Below are 13438 nucleotides of genomic sequence, written 5' to 3' on the forward strand. Positions count from 1 at the left end.
CCTGAATTACGGCACATCTGATTATGGTGGAAACGTTACTGTTTTCCGACATCGCGCGCCGTATCGAGCGTGTGGGACCCGTGCAGGTGTCGCGAATTTCGGTCGCCGCTATGCCATGGCTCTGAAAAGTTTTTTAATTTGGCTTTGTAGCAAACATCCACGTGGTGTGTCTGGTAATTGCGAGCTGCAGCCCCAAAAAATTTCAGCCGACTGCCTAAAACTTGTTTCAGCAGTGCCCTCATCGGGAAAAAAAGAAAGAAAAAAACTTTCACTTGCTGTTAATGGGCCCATTAGTTACGCTAGCTCTCGCCTGGAAATTTATTATATTCTTCACGGAGTCCTAAATAGCATCTTTGAAGCTCGGGATCAGAGCGAGTGAGCTCTCGGATAACAGCCAACAAGCGTCTTCTTTTCTCGCCGATCGGGATGGCTTACCAGATACGAGCCTTGTCGAAGACATCCGCTTCCTGTACGATCGCGATCGCTTGCAAGATAACTCAAGCTCGTTACATCTACTGCTACCGCTTCTACAACTAATCATGCTTGTTACTTGACACGCGGCGATAACAAAAACACCATATCGGGCACTAACGCACAGCACGCACGAGAAAGATTACAGAACTACACCGCGTACTCACAGAACACCCTGACAACATTGCGCGATACGATGTGTCGTGGTTCGCGGTTCCCGCATGCCACGCATTAGCCGGATTCTCTCCCACTTCACCGCCCCGAAGGCGATGACACCATCGAGGTGCGCCACTTCCCCACAGCCGCGGCCGTTTGATTTGAAAAATGCATTCACAAAATATCGCGCAAGCGCTACCGCGACTTTCGTCGCCTTTCAATAAAGTTACTTTGGATTTTCCCTGATGGGAGCACAATTTCCCTGAGTTTTCCCTGAGAATTTCCAGACTACTCAAAATCCCTGAGAATTCCCGGTTTTCCCGGTCGGTAGACAACCTGAAAATCAGTTGTCGGTCCCTTTAATTTCTCGGTAAGTAGGGCACTGCTGTTGATAATACTGCTGTTTTAGACGTTGTTGTACATTGAACTTTCACTCTGACAAATTGTTATTTGCTTTTAGCGCCCCTTTATATGGTTTACTGAGGCACACATCAAGCGGCTGCAGCTGGGACGTCCCCCTCCCGGGATGAAGACAAACTTGGCACGGGAGTCGCGCAGCAGTCACTTTACGGAGGTGACACCGAAACACGTCAAGCACAAGTATCGATGGGAGCCCCAACAGTGCTTCATTGCTCCCAAACAAAGTCTGTAAATTCCTGTTCAACGTGGGGAAATGCTCTATTTTTTGGCCCCCCGGAAATTTCTTCTCAGGCCACTGCACACAAGGAGTGCTTCCTTCTGTTTCCCACAACCGCGAATGCTTCGCTCGTTTATGCCGAACTGCTGCTCCGCTGCAACGTTGCCGATGGTTTCGGCAGATGGGATTGCCTTTTTTTTAAAAGCAGCCAAGTACTCCTTTCGTGGTCCTCACAAGGCGCATAATCATGGCTTTCGTGAAGTGTGCCATGTGGTTGCAATGGCGATTGTTGCATGTAGAACTAACGCTACCTAATGCCTGATGATGATGATAGCACTGCGCAATGCCGAAACCGAAACTGTGAATTCTGGCTGAACATTCTTGGAATCCGCATGTAGTACGGGGCAGAAATTCTGCATCATAAAATCGAGAAAAAAAGACTATATGCAGGTTTTTACGGTAACCTAGATGGTGCTCAGCACACACCTTACCACGTCAGCTGACACATGGCTATATATGGTATATATGCCATCGCACACTAATAATAAACAGAGTTCCTTGGTGTACTGGGCTGGTGCGGTTTGCTGCGTGGTTCTGCGGCTCTCCAGCACAGTTCGGCAGGGCATGACAGCGGATACAACAGAACTGTCTATAATTGATGGTGGTCCGTTACATGTGTGACATTCAAAACAGGAGTGGCTACATCAGGATGTTGAACAAGTTGCCTTTTCAGACCACCTTGCCGCACACTGTACACGCTATGGTTGCAAGCCCCTGTTCAATCGTGTGCATTCACTGGCGAAAAATTCTGACCAGCTCGCGTGGAAAACCATTGAATCGGTGGAGGATGAAAACAGAGATGCTGTTGGTTGCTCATCAATTTGCTGCTCAGTGAAGGAAATGCTATTTTTGTCGTGTCAGCTGCCTGCTTGATTTGCTGGGTGGATTGGATTGTGTGCCCCTTTCTCCCCCTTTACCTGTGCGTTGTATCTAGTAAGCGCTGTGCCCAGTCTTGTTCTTTCGCAGTCCATGTGATTCTTTGTGCCACTGTCTGATTTATGTACTGGGGGTGACTGAGCTTGTGTTAGATTGTTGCCACAACAGTGCAAGTTGGGGCTGAGCTGAAAAGCGATACTACGTGGCGGTGCAACAAACAAGGGAGGACTTACCTGCTTCAGATGGTCAGTGAGGCCTGCATACAGGCGGCGCCAGACTTCGTGACAGACTCCCTGTGGGGAAACGTTGGGCACCAGCACAGCTGAACACGAGAACGCCTGATACAGCTGCAGCCATTTGCGTGACATTGTCTTGCGCACCTGCACAGTGACACAGGCTTCTATTCGTTGACTGCCAGATAGTAGTACCTTGATTCAACAAAGCTAAAGAAAACCAAGCTAAACCCTGCTACTGCAAGGTTTAGCGTGACCCTGCTATAATGAAATCGGTGAGAAAACTGGAAAATTTTGCTACTATGAAAACTTTGTTACTGTCAAATGGCAGAGTACAAATAGAAAAATGGTCGGCAAAACAGAAATTTAGTGCCCTAGCCAACCCTTGTCATGTAAACACAGAAATCTTCCTTCACAATACAGCAAGAATTACATTGCGACATTGTTATCGTGCGCTGTTCCTGGCGTCCAACAGCTCCGGTGGGTTGCTCATCTTCTCCCCCTATGGCACGTGCCCTGGTACTTGGCATGCTGCTGAATTCTTCATGAAATATGGCTCCTTCACCAGCTGCACATGTTTTGATGTGCCAGTAGTGCGATGGCCAGTGATAGACACCATTAAATGGAGTTTGTCACAATTTATGTAGATTTTATCAGGATAGTGCAGTAAACCCAATTTGTTGCACTCTGGTGCAGTTGGCGCAGGAGTGGAATCACTGTAAACTGCTGATATGCAAAATAGGAACAGAATCTACATATTCATGCAGAAAATAAAAGTGTGCCAATGTAATGGACATTTGGTTATTGCTTTCGTAATGCTCTTGATAATTCGAGATACGGTATATTCAGACATTTTTTTCTGGTCCCGTGAAATCCAAGTTCACGAGGTTTTACTGTGTGCTGCTTCCAGTTCTGCCACTAGGTGGTGCGAGCAGATGCAAATAGGAGAGCTACGTGCTGCTTACTGTGCTTCAACTATGGCATTTTCGTTTTTCAATATCCAGGGAATTCAAAGGATGCATTTCATTGAACAAGCCCATTTCATAAGGATTTTATATGTACACAGTAGGGGTGTACGGGTATTTCAACTTTCGAATATTTTCAAACAGCGTTTGCTGTTCGATTCTATTTGCACCGAAATTTCACTATTCGAAATATTTGAACACCCTGAAAATAAATGTAGTGGCTTCACTAATTTCAAATCAAGTTACAGCACTTCTAAATGATGCACGTAAACCCAACTGTTCTCATGAACTTGCACCTATCGAAAAGTTAACAGCTGTTACCACACCCTGACACTATTTTAGACAAGGTAGCTCGATCACTGCACATAAGACTAGAAATTGTGCAGTAGAGCACTGCACGGGCTCGGGCCTACCCGAAAACCCGGGCCAGGCCGGGTAAAGTAGTTTTCACGGCGGGCCCGGGCCGGGCTCGGGTCTCAAGCTCCGGGCTTAGGGCCGGGCCCGGGTTTGAGGTGGTGGGCTCGGGTCGGGCCGTGCTTCGACATTGCTCAATTCTTGAAGGGACACTAAAATGATGCAATGAATCGGTCAAGACTGGCGGCGCCAGACTTCGTGCGCTTGTGTGTGTCGCATTCTCCTGTCTTTCGTCCCTGAAGTTCGCGCTATTTAGCTGTTCAAATGGTTAAGACTGATAAAGTGTGCTCTGAGAACACGAATGCAATTAGTTTCACCACCATAAGAAGAAAGTCAAGGGCAAAGTTCCATTTTTAAATCTCCGCGCGTGACGTCACGGATTTCAAACTGTATTGTCGTATTTTGGGGACATTGGGTCAACGAAACTCCTTGAACCTTGGTATGTTAAGTCTATGGCCCTCTCAGAGGTCAATGTACTTAATTTTCACCGATTACGACCAAGTACATCCCAGTGTATGCCGTCAGAATGTATGACGTCACGGTATTTGTCGCACGATTTTCAGTGGCATCGGCACCCGCATTTTCTTTTTGCGCGTTTTTTTCGCTTGCCAAAACTCTTGTCGCAGCGAGCGTGGTGATTATGGAATTTTAAGACTAATGTACTGATAACAGAATAATTCTTTTTTTGTGTCCCTTCAAGTGTGTTCCTCATACGTTGCACATACATCTACGTTCACATTTTATCTCAATAAAACGATTCTTTTTTTTTATGTGGGGCAAGCTTATTCGAGAAGTTTTATGAGCGCGAAGTATTGGTCTTATTTTGCTTCTTGCATATGGGACTACTTGATTTATCTGGAACGGGTGAGCTAAAAAAAAAATAGACCAGGCGCCTATATAATTAACATCTCGCTATTCTGTGCTTTATTTCCATTCATTATTATTTATATCCCAAATGTTCTTCTATAATCGCAGTAATAAATGTAATATAATAAATCTATCCCTTCAACTTATCATCGCAAGTGCGATCACGCAGCTCCAAGGCGGGGAAACGTTCTTGCAAGTTCCAACCCTCCACTAAAACGAAAAGACTGCGCGGAGTCTTATTGCATAAAATCCCTATAAGGACATTCTTTTTCCGTGGCTCCGTCAAGGCTCGCAGAGGTCATGTGACGCGAGATGTACATGCACAGCCTGCTTTGTGTGCCCATATTGTTAACATTTGACGTTCGTCTTGTTCCGCAATAGCAGGGGTCTCAAACATTGCCTCAGCTAACGGGCCACATTCACGAAAATTTACTTCCGCAAGGGCCAGGACAGTGACAAAGGTAGGAGTGAAGGGAGGGGGGGGATAGGTTCTACCAGATGTCAGCTAACGTTGCCATTTTAAAGACCTTTTTAATATTTCATATATGAGTCATTTCTGAAGGGTATTTGGCGGCAAGTTTCCACCAGCATATAGATACCTATTTCCAAAATGACTAAAATACGGGTGCCAATTCTGCAATATAGAGTTTTGTTTCATGGTTATGTATAAACACATGGTGGCTGCAGGTGGTGCCCCACGAAAAAAAATGATTTACACCTGTCATGCCTCTGTAGCTCAATACCTTACTTATAAATAAAAAAAATTTAAACATTGGACAATGACAGTCATGTGCAGGTCGCAGGCCGCTAGCGTGAGGTCCGCGGGCCCCGTGTTTGAAACCCCTGCACTATATAGTGCGATAGCTACATGATACTGCCCCAACTGATACATGATACTGCCGCAAAAAGAAATTACAGCTGGTGACATCACATTGAAATTCCTGCATCAAACGCGTCATAGATTTTGACGGCGTCTGCTAGGTCCTACACAGTTCCTAATAGGTAAGACTGAAGTGTATGGTCTTCCGAGAAAGGGGGGGGGGGAGGCATAGACTTAGCATACGAAGCTTCAGAAAATTGAGAAGCCAAAATTGCCAAATATGAAAAATATGCTTTGAAATCCGTGTTGTCACGCGTGGAGATATTGCCGCAAAATTTCAAAATGAAACGTGGACCTAGATTTTCTCCTTTATTAATGCATCTGTGTTGGTGAAACTAACAACATTCGATTTCTCTGAGTACAATTTATCAATCTAAGTCGATTCATTGTTTCACTTTCGTGTCCATTTAAATTTCACTAGAGAGCACAACGAAAACAATGTTCTGTTCACTGCACCCTCTGTTTTTATTGCGCTCCTTATCGAAACAGGACTCATGCGGCAAATCACTTTTCTTCCAGCAATATCTGCTACAAAACGCTCTTGATGATCCCGATTGTATTCCTAGAAAATTAGGTACAGTATACCACTGCCGAACAAACTTTCATCGTACCCAGTACGTCCACTCAACTGTTCCCACGGTGAGCCAGCCCCTTTTAACAAGAAAGTACCGTAGGTATACTTGCCAGCAAAGCATGCGTAGATATTTGCCACTTAAAACACCTTGCGGTCTATTCTATGTTCGGGCAACACCACCTTGATTATTGGCTCAGGCCCGACACGGACCTGATCTGTGGTCGGGCGCGCCGGGCCGGGTAGCCGAAAGTTTCTCTCGGGTTCGGGCCGGGCCCAGGTCTCGCTTTGAGTCGCCGGGCTGGGCTCGGGCGGGTAAATATGAACGATTCCCGGGCCTGGGCCGAGAATCAAGGCCTGTGCAGTGCTCTAGTGTGCAGCATAAAGGTGCGAAGCACAGAGCCGATGTCATTACATCTACCTCTGGCAGTCGGCAGTTACTAATGCCGCGAATGCGGTTTCGGTTTTGTACTTGATCGACTCCTTTCGCGGAACATGCTTTTCAAATAATGCCTTGGCGCCGCGAATTCAGCCTGCGATATAAAATTCAACAGTGTCACCCAAAAAAACGGAGAAATATCAAGTTATTTGGGCTCGTGGCAATACTGCACGATATGTCACCCGCGTCACTACGCAACAGCTAGCAGCACAGTTTTCTCAGTACTCAGTTTTACTCAGTGTTGTATGCGTCACTGAAAACAGGTAACTAAATACGTTACTCGTTATACTATAAAAAAAGAAACGCGCTACCGCCCTACGTTACCTACAAAAAAATGTAGCGCATTACTGTTACAGAAAAAAAAGTAACGGACATTACCTCTGCCATTACTCCACTATCATAAATTTTAATCAATGTGTCTTTGCTGCACAAACCCACAATAAGAATTTTTTATATCTAAAATGTATGTTTCACATAAATCTTCTAACTCAAACAACGAATATACCCAAAATGCTGATTTAAAGAGTATTATTTGCAAAAATATACCGGGCCTTAGAAATAACAGAGAGCTCAGCTAGTTGGTAAATATTCATTCTAAAAAGACAGGGCGTGCAAACACGGACACAAGAAAGAAGTCAGGACACCACAAATGCCGACTAACAACTGAATGGATGCACAACGGCAGAAAAAAAAACAAGGCACGAAAACTTCTTATCTGTGCATGCCCATGCAATAGGCGAACTTATCAATCCGGCTTGCATGGGGGCCTACGCGAAAGACAACTGTTAAGGCATTTGGTTTCATCGACGGTTGGCTCACGCATGCACTACCACTATTCTCAATGTGCCATGCCTCAATGATCAGACGCGTTTCTTCATTCCTATGTTGGTACAATACTGCGCATTCATTGAATTTTGGCGTGCACTTACAATCTCGACAATGTAACGATAGATTAGAAGGTGAGTAGCCGGTTAGTATCTTTTATGTTCTAATAATCTCTGGTTAATGCAGCGGCCCGTCTGTCCTACGTAGAAGCGGTCGCAGCTTAAAGGAACCTTATACACCCGACTTGTACACCAATCAGTGAATTTGTTTGTGTGTTTTACGAAACAAATATCGGTTCGCTTCTTGTCTTTTACTCGCTCATTGTGCCTCTGCAAATCGGCACATATCTTACCTAGCTTATTGGCAGCCGTGAAAACAACATTAATGCCGTGAACTGGCTAGTAGCATAGCGCGGGAAGACACACGGACAAAGAAGAAGAACGAGATGAACACAAGCGCTAACTTTCAACAACGAAAATTTTATTTTCAGGATCGGTCATATATACACACATGAAATCATGCGACAGTAGTGAGATATTTTCGTTTACAACTGATAACACATGGAAAATGGCGTTCAATCTTATCTGTCATACAGCAGTTTATACATGGCAACCAACAGTAACTACCGGGCATGCGTAAATATTCAATTTCTGTGGTGGATAATGACAGTGACACCTTGCTGATACAGTGGTCACCGGCAGAAAGGATGCGACTCGTGTGTCTGTCCGGACACTGTCCGTGTGTCTTCCCGCACTATGCCAGTTTACGATGAACCAACAAGCCCACATTGGTACCCTTGTCGATTAACGCCGCATCTACTTCCTACTTTCTTTAGCCTGTGAGATACGCAATGAATGTACGGTATGCCTACGACACGTTTCTTCCTATCGCTTTCCGCAACCATGCTCGGACTTAACATAATGGATTTCTTTAAACGCTCAGCGACACTGGCCACTGCATCACGGGGATAACCTACATCTAAAAGACGCGTAAGCTGCGCGTTAAAGCTATCACTCATTTTGTGCTCCCACGACTTGGTGAAGGCAGACTTAAGGCAAGACATGGCGATACCGTTTTTTACAACCTTTGAGTGCTTCGACGAAAAATTTAATAACGGTTTTGAAGATCTAGCAGCATACTGCCAGCACATGTGGTTCTTCTGAAACTTTAAGGAAATGACTACTCACCACTGCTTCACTAAGAGAGAGAAGAATGGAAAGAAAGACATAATAAGATAGAAAGACAGAGAAAGATTGAGAGAAAGAAAGAGAAAAAAGCAGGGATAAAGAAAGGGAAGATAAAAAGAGCGAGAAAGAAACGAATACAAAATAGAGATACAAGAAACGGAGAGAAAGGGAAGAAAGAAAACATAATCAGAAACAAAAAGGCCACCCAACAATGCTCTTCCTTCAGGCTTGGCACGACTAGTGCAAAGCTGCGATGCTAGGGAACGGGAAAAGCAACGGTGGCTGCGAGAAGAGCCCGAAGCGATGGAAGCCCTACGCCAACGACGATCTGCCCGTAGATCTATGAGAGGCGCGAATGCTCGGTTCTGGAGTTTGGACATCCGTGCTGTGACTAATCTAGCTAAAGCCTAGCAACAACCTAGGAGCAACCAGATTAGACTTCAGAACCGTGCAGTTTCGCTGTTTCAAGCCTTGCGCGACTTAGTGCAAGCTTCGCCATTTTTCGTCAATCAAGACATGCTTTTTAGAAGCGAAATATTCAATATCAAGTTGAAAAAAAAGAAAACTTTTGAGACAGAAAAACTAAAACAATAAAACAGTTAAGGATCACACACTGGCATATACAGACCAGGCTGGCAGACTGGTCTGCAAGAGTTGCAGCCCCCTAGGAGCCCCACGTCCAGGCAAAGCAAGAAAGTTCCCAGGAGACGATCAGTGCCATAAACTATTAAATAATAAAGGCAACCACCGTGCACCTGTGGGAGTATTTGCAGGGACGAAAAACCACTACTGCACAGCACCATTTGGTATGTAAAAGCGCTACTGACTGCGGCATGCAGTTGCGTCAAAATAAAACTAGTGTGGTGACTACCGTCCCCTCCTTTTTCCGAGAGATTTGAAATATGTGCCAATGACAGAGCAAGCCCTCCCGCCATTTTCACTGTTTCATTCAGAGACATTTAACCCTACAGGTGCCTGCCGGGGAATGGAAATTTCTTCGTTAGATCAAGTTTTAACTGTTGCGTATTAGTAGTAACTGTAGTATTAACAGTATTAACTGTAGCATATTAGTATTAATAGTTAGTAGCATATTAGTAGTTCTTCGACGTTTCATTATCATAATTACTAAAGCAGCGTCTCACAGCGAGCAATTTCCCGCTGCTTTCTCTTCTTTTTTTTTAATTTAGTACATTCATTGGTTGGTGCTAGGACGACAAACAACAGAGCACATACTGTGCGGCGTGCATTCCTTTTTAGCGTGATTCCTCCGTTTCCATTCTAGTGAACTTGCCATTATCTATAGGATCAAAGTGTGCATAGACAAAAGCACAAGACCATAGGCTTCGCAACTGCTGTTAGGAGGAGAAGCAGTCCACGAGGCGAAACATGAGGCATCGAGAAGATTGAACTATTGTCACATAGCAACGTTCGCTGCACTAGTTCTCCAGGCAACGGCGATACACAAGGACTGGCACAAGCTAGGATTCGCAGTGAAAAAGAGAGAGTTACTGCACCAAGTAGCTGCAAAGCAGGGCCAAGACAAGGTGTAGAGACATAATGAGAAGTTTTAATGCGCAAGATTTTTTGGCAAGTTCACTAGCAATTGTAGTGGCAAAATCGTGACTTTAACACAAAAGACATGGCACCTTTCCAACAAGAATATATGCTGCCGACTCAGTAGCAAACAAACAAAGCTGGAATGGTCCCACTTGAATGTGGGAGTGAATCTAATTTTGGGGTTGATACGGAGCTAGGCAACATATAGGCCAGCTTGCGGGAGAAAGGCATAAGTGGCTGGCCAGCACACACAGATGAGCATCTCAGTGAGCAAGTCCTTCTACTCACCAAACATCGCAGCCCCACGCTGAAACAGAAATCTTCCTCGTGGAAGTGCTGGCTGCACACATGTGTCGTAGCTGATGGCTGTTTACAATTTCTAAGTTACAAAATCCAAGCTTCACACAGCTCCTTACCCTGAGGACACATGGGAAGCCTGACACCAGGCTCCATTGCACACGTCCGGCACTGCGACACCGAGTACAGGCCAACCGTATAAGACGCCTTCAAAGACGGTGCTTTCGAGTGTTGTCAAGCGCACGCCGGAAGCGGAAAAAGCTCCCCATTTACTCAGAATTACAGCGCAGGCGGCATTCTAAAATTTCGTTTTCAGCGTGGGTTGGTGCTGCTGAAGCAGATGATGCTGCCACTGATCCTGCCAAGCACTTTATGCTGACAATGGCGACAGCTTTTCCAGTGGTGGGCCTCGCATCCAATAGCAGAATGAAATCAACTTGATGCTGCCATCACCAACGCCGAATCATTATCTGAATTTACTTGACAAATGGAAAGAGACTGTGTGCGCATAACAGTAGCCATGTATGCAGGGTCATCGACCCAGATCTATGTCCATTAGGTAAAGCGATACAAAATTTTTCTATACACTTTCTTTTTACGTTAGTTTAGCTACTTTACAAGTATGCTGTCAACGATTGCAATTAAACTTCCTTCTGTTTTATTACTTTTCACTCACGTTACTAATATTGTCATGAAACCTAAATTGATTACCCTAAACTTGGCCCCTTCAGAAGCTGCTCTTATCGACATCATCATTTACAGCTCCGCCATGAAAACTGTGAGAAAATTGGCCTTTAGGAAATGCACATCTTGAGTGCCACCATCTTGGCATCATCGTAAAGAGGAGAGCTCAAGGTAGCCACAATGCTCCGTTTATACCATGAAAAATAAAACCTTCCGAGTTCAGTTTTCTTAGCTTTGAGCTCTGTTTTCCCAGCTTGCATTTTTGACACACTTGCTGCCAGGCATCCCTGCACCATTCCGTTCTTTGCACTTAGATGCTGAAACATTGGTTAGTGCTGTAAAGCTGTCCATATTTGTCTGCACATCATAAAAATTTTTATAGTTGGCTTTTTGTACATGTTGTAAGACAATATGTACAGGACATAACATATTTTGTATGCTTATTTGAATATTAAAAAATAAGCTAATAGCTTTACAGCACAGAATGGGCGCTTGCGAATATCCTTATGCAAACATTTTGATAAACTTATGTCTAATTAATTAATTAATTTTGGGATGACAATGAGAGCCTATCAAGTGTTGTAACCGAAAAACTACCACAGACAGCTCAAAACTAGGGGTGTGCGAATATTCGAAATTTCGAATATTTTTCGAATAGTGTTTGCTATTCGATTCGATTCGCACTGGAATTTTACTATTCGAACTATTCGAACTTCCCAAAAGACAAATGCAGTCAACGTCCGGTTGAAAGTGACCCCTTCAGATTTTCAATATGCTTCACCTCATTACACTCTCGTATTGCGGCAAAGCTGCCTTTCAAGCTCCGTTACGGTCGAACATAGCCAAGAGACAAAGTCCGGTTGGAAGTGGTCCCTAGATTTTCAATATGCTTCACCTCAACACACCCCCGTATTGCGGCAAAGCTGCCTTTCAAGCTCCGTTATGGTCGAACTTAGGGCCAAGAGACAGTCAACGTCCGTTTGGAAGTGGTCCCTAAATTTTCAATATGCTTCACCTCAATACAGTATTGCGGCAAAGCTGCCTTTCAAGCTCCGCTACGGTCGCAAATGTATAAACTCAAGAAAACGCTGGTTCCAATATGGAGATGAAAGATGTGGCAGAGTTGGGGGCTCAATTAAAGCTGTTTTGGACCTGAAATTTGGGCAGGAAGTCCGAAAAATCGGACGCCGAAGTTTTTTAGCATCCAAAATTTCAGATGTTCTTATATATCAACGTCTACGAGGCAGATTTGGAACTCCGGACTTGAAGGGAGCACACTCTTGTCCGCCACATCAAGTTGGCCTTCCACAGCAGTTGAAAGAGGAGGAGAGGCTGAGGAAATGGCATCCCTGCCTATCACGTGTAAAGTGTTGTAGGCAACACTTTGGTTGCATCAAATCATGTACATAAATACAATTCGGCCTCTACATTGCCTCACTCTTGATAAGAAAGACAACTATGAAATATGACCCCACCAGTGCTTCATCAACCTAGCGAAAAGAAACACTTTCATGTTGCTATATCACAAGAACATACTTAGGGATTCTCTGCAACTTTTTCTGTAATTTCACTTCGAATTATTCGAGAAATGTTTGAGAAATATTCGAAAATTATTCGAAAATATTCGATTCGATTCGCACTCAATCTTTATTATTCGAATTCGCTTCGCACCCAAAATTTTGCTATTCGCACAGCTCTACTCAAAACCAATTTCAGTTGTGTTATCAGCATGACAAATCACATCCGCAAGCCAAATTTCATCCCTTTATCCACATAAATATAACAACAATAGTTTTCATTGCCACATCCCCCTTAAGACCTTAGTTAATGAATGTGATTTCTTGAGTGGCACAGATCTCACTCACTCACTCACACACACACACACACACACACACACACACACACACACACACACACACACACACACACACACACACACACACACACACACACACACACACACACACACACACACACACACACACACACACAGTACAGGAGACAAACTAAACCAAATCCTCTACATCCATTCCAATCTGCACACTACAAGCACGTGCTGGTTCAAGAATATCATTCACAGCATCGTTTGGTTTCAGTTGATTTGGTTAGAAAGCCCACACTACATCAACAATGCACAGGACGGAACAGAGGACGATGCACTGTAGGACACGGGCAGCGAGAACTTAGTGATAGTTCTTAGCGAGACTTAGTGATAGCCATGCATTACGAAACTTCCGAGCAAGTGTGTACTGTACATTAGAGTTATTGCATATGCTACCTTTAGGTAGCAGAGTTGCGTGTCAGTCTTCCAAATATGCG

The 13438-nt window shown here is 44.4% G+C and overlaps 1 protein-coding gene across 1 annotated transcript in view; it reads right to left on the reverse strand.

Annotated features, from left to right (window-relative positions):
* LOC119386438 (uncharacterized) overlaps positions 1 to 13438 on the reverse strand; it is a 466488-nt gene that overhangs the window by 70619 nt on the left and 382431 nt on the right. Inside the window, exon 17 of the mRNA XM_049413126.1 lies at positions 2434 to 2580. Coding sequence (XP_049269083.1) covers positions 2434 to 2580 — 147 coding nt within the window. The remainder of the gene's footprint in view (positions 1 to 2433; positions 2581 to 13438) is intronic.

This window comes from Rhipicephalus sanguineus, chromosome 3, assembly GCF_013339695.2.
Source record: "Rhipicephalus sanguineus isolate Rsan-2018 chromosome 3, BIME_Rsan_1.4, whole genome shotgun sequence".
NCBI lineage: Eukaryota > Metazoa > Arthropoda > Arachnida > Ixodida > Ixodidae > Rhipicephalus > Rhipicephalus sanguineus.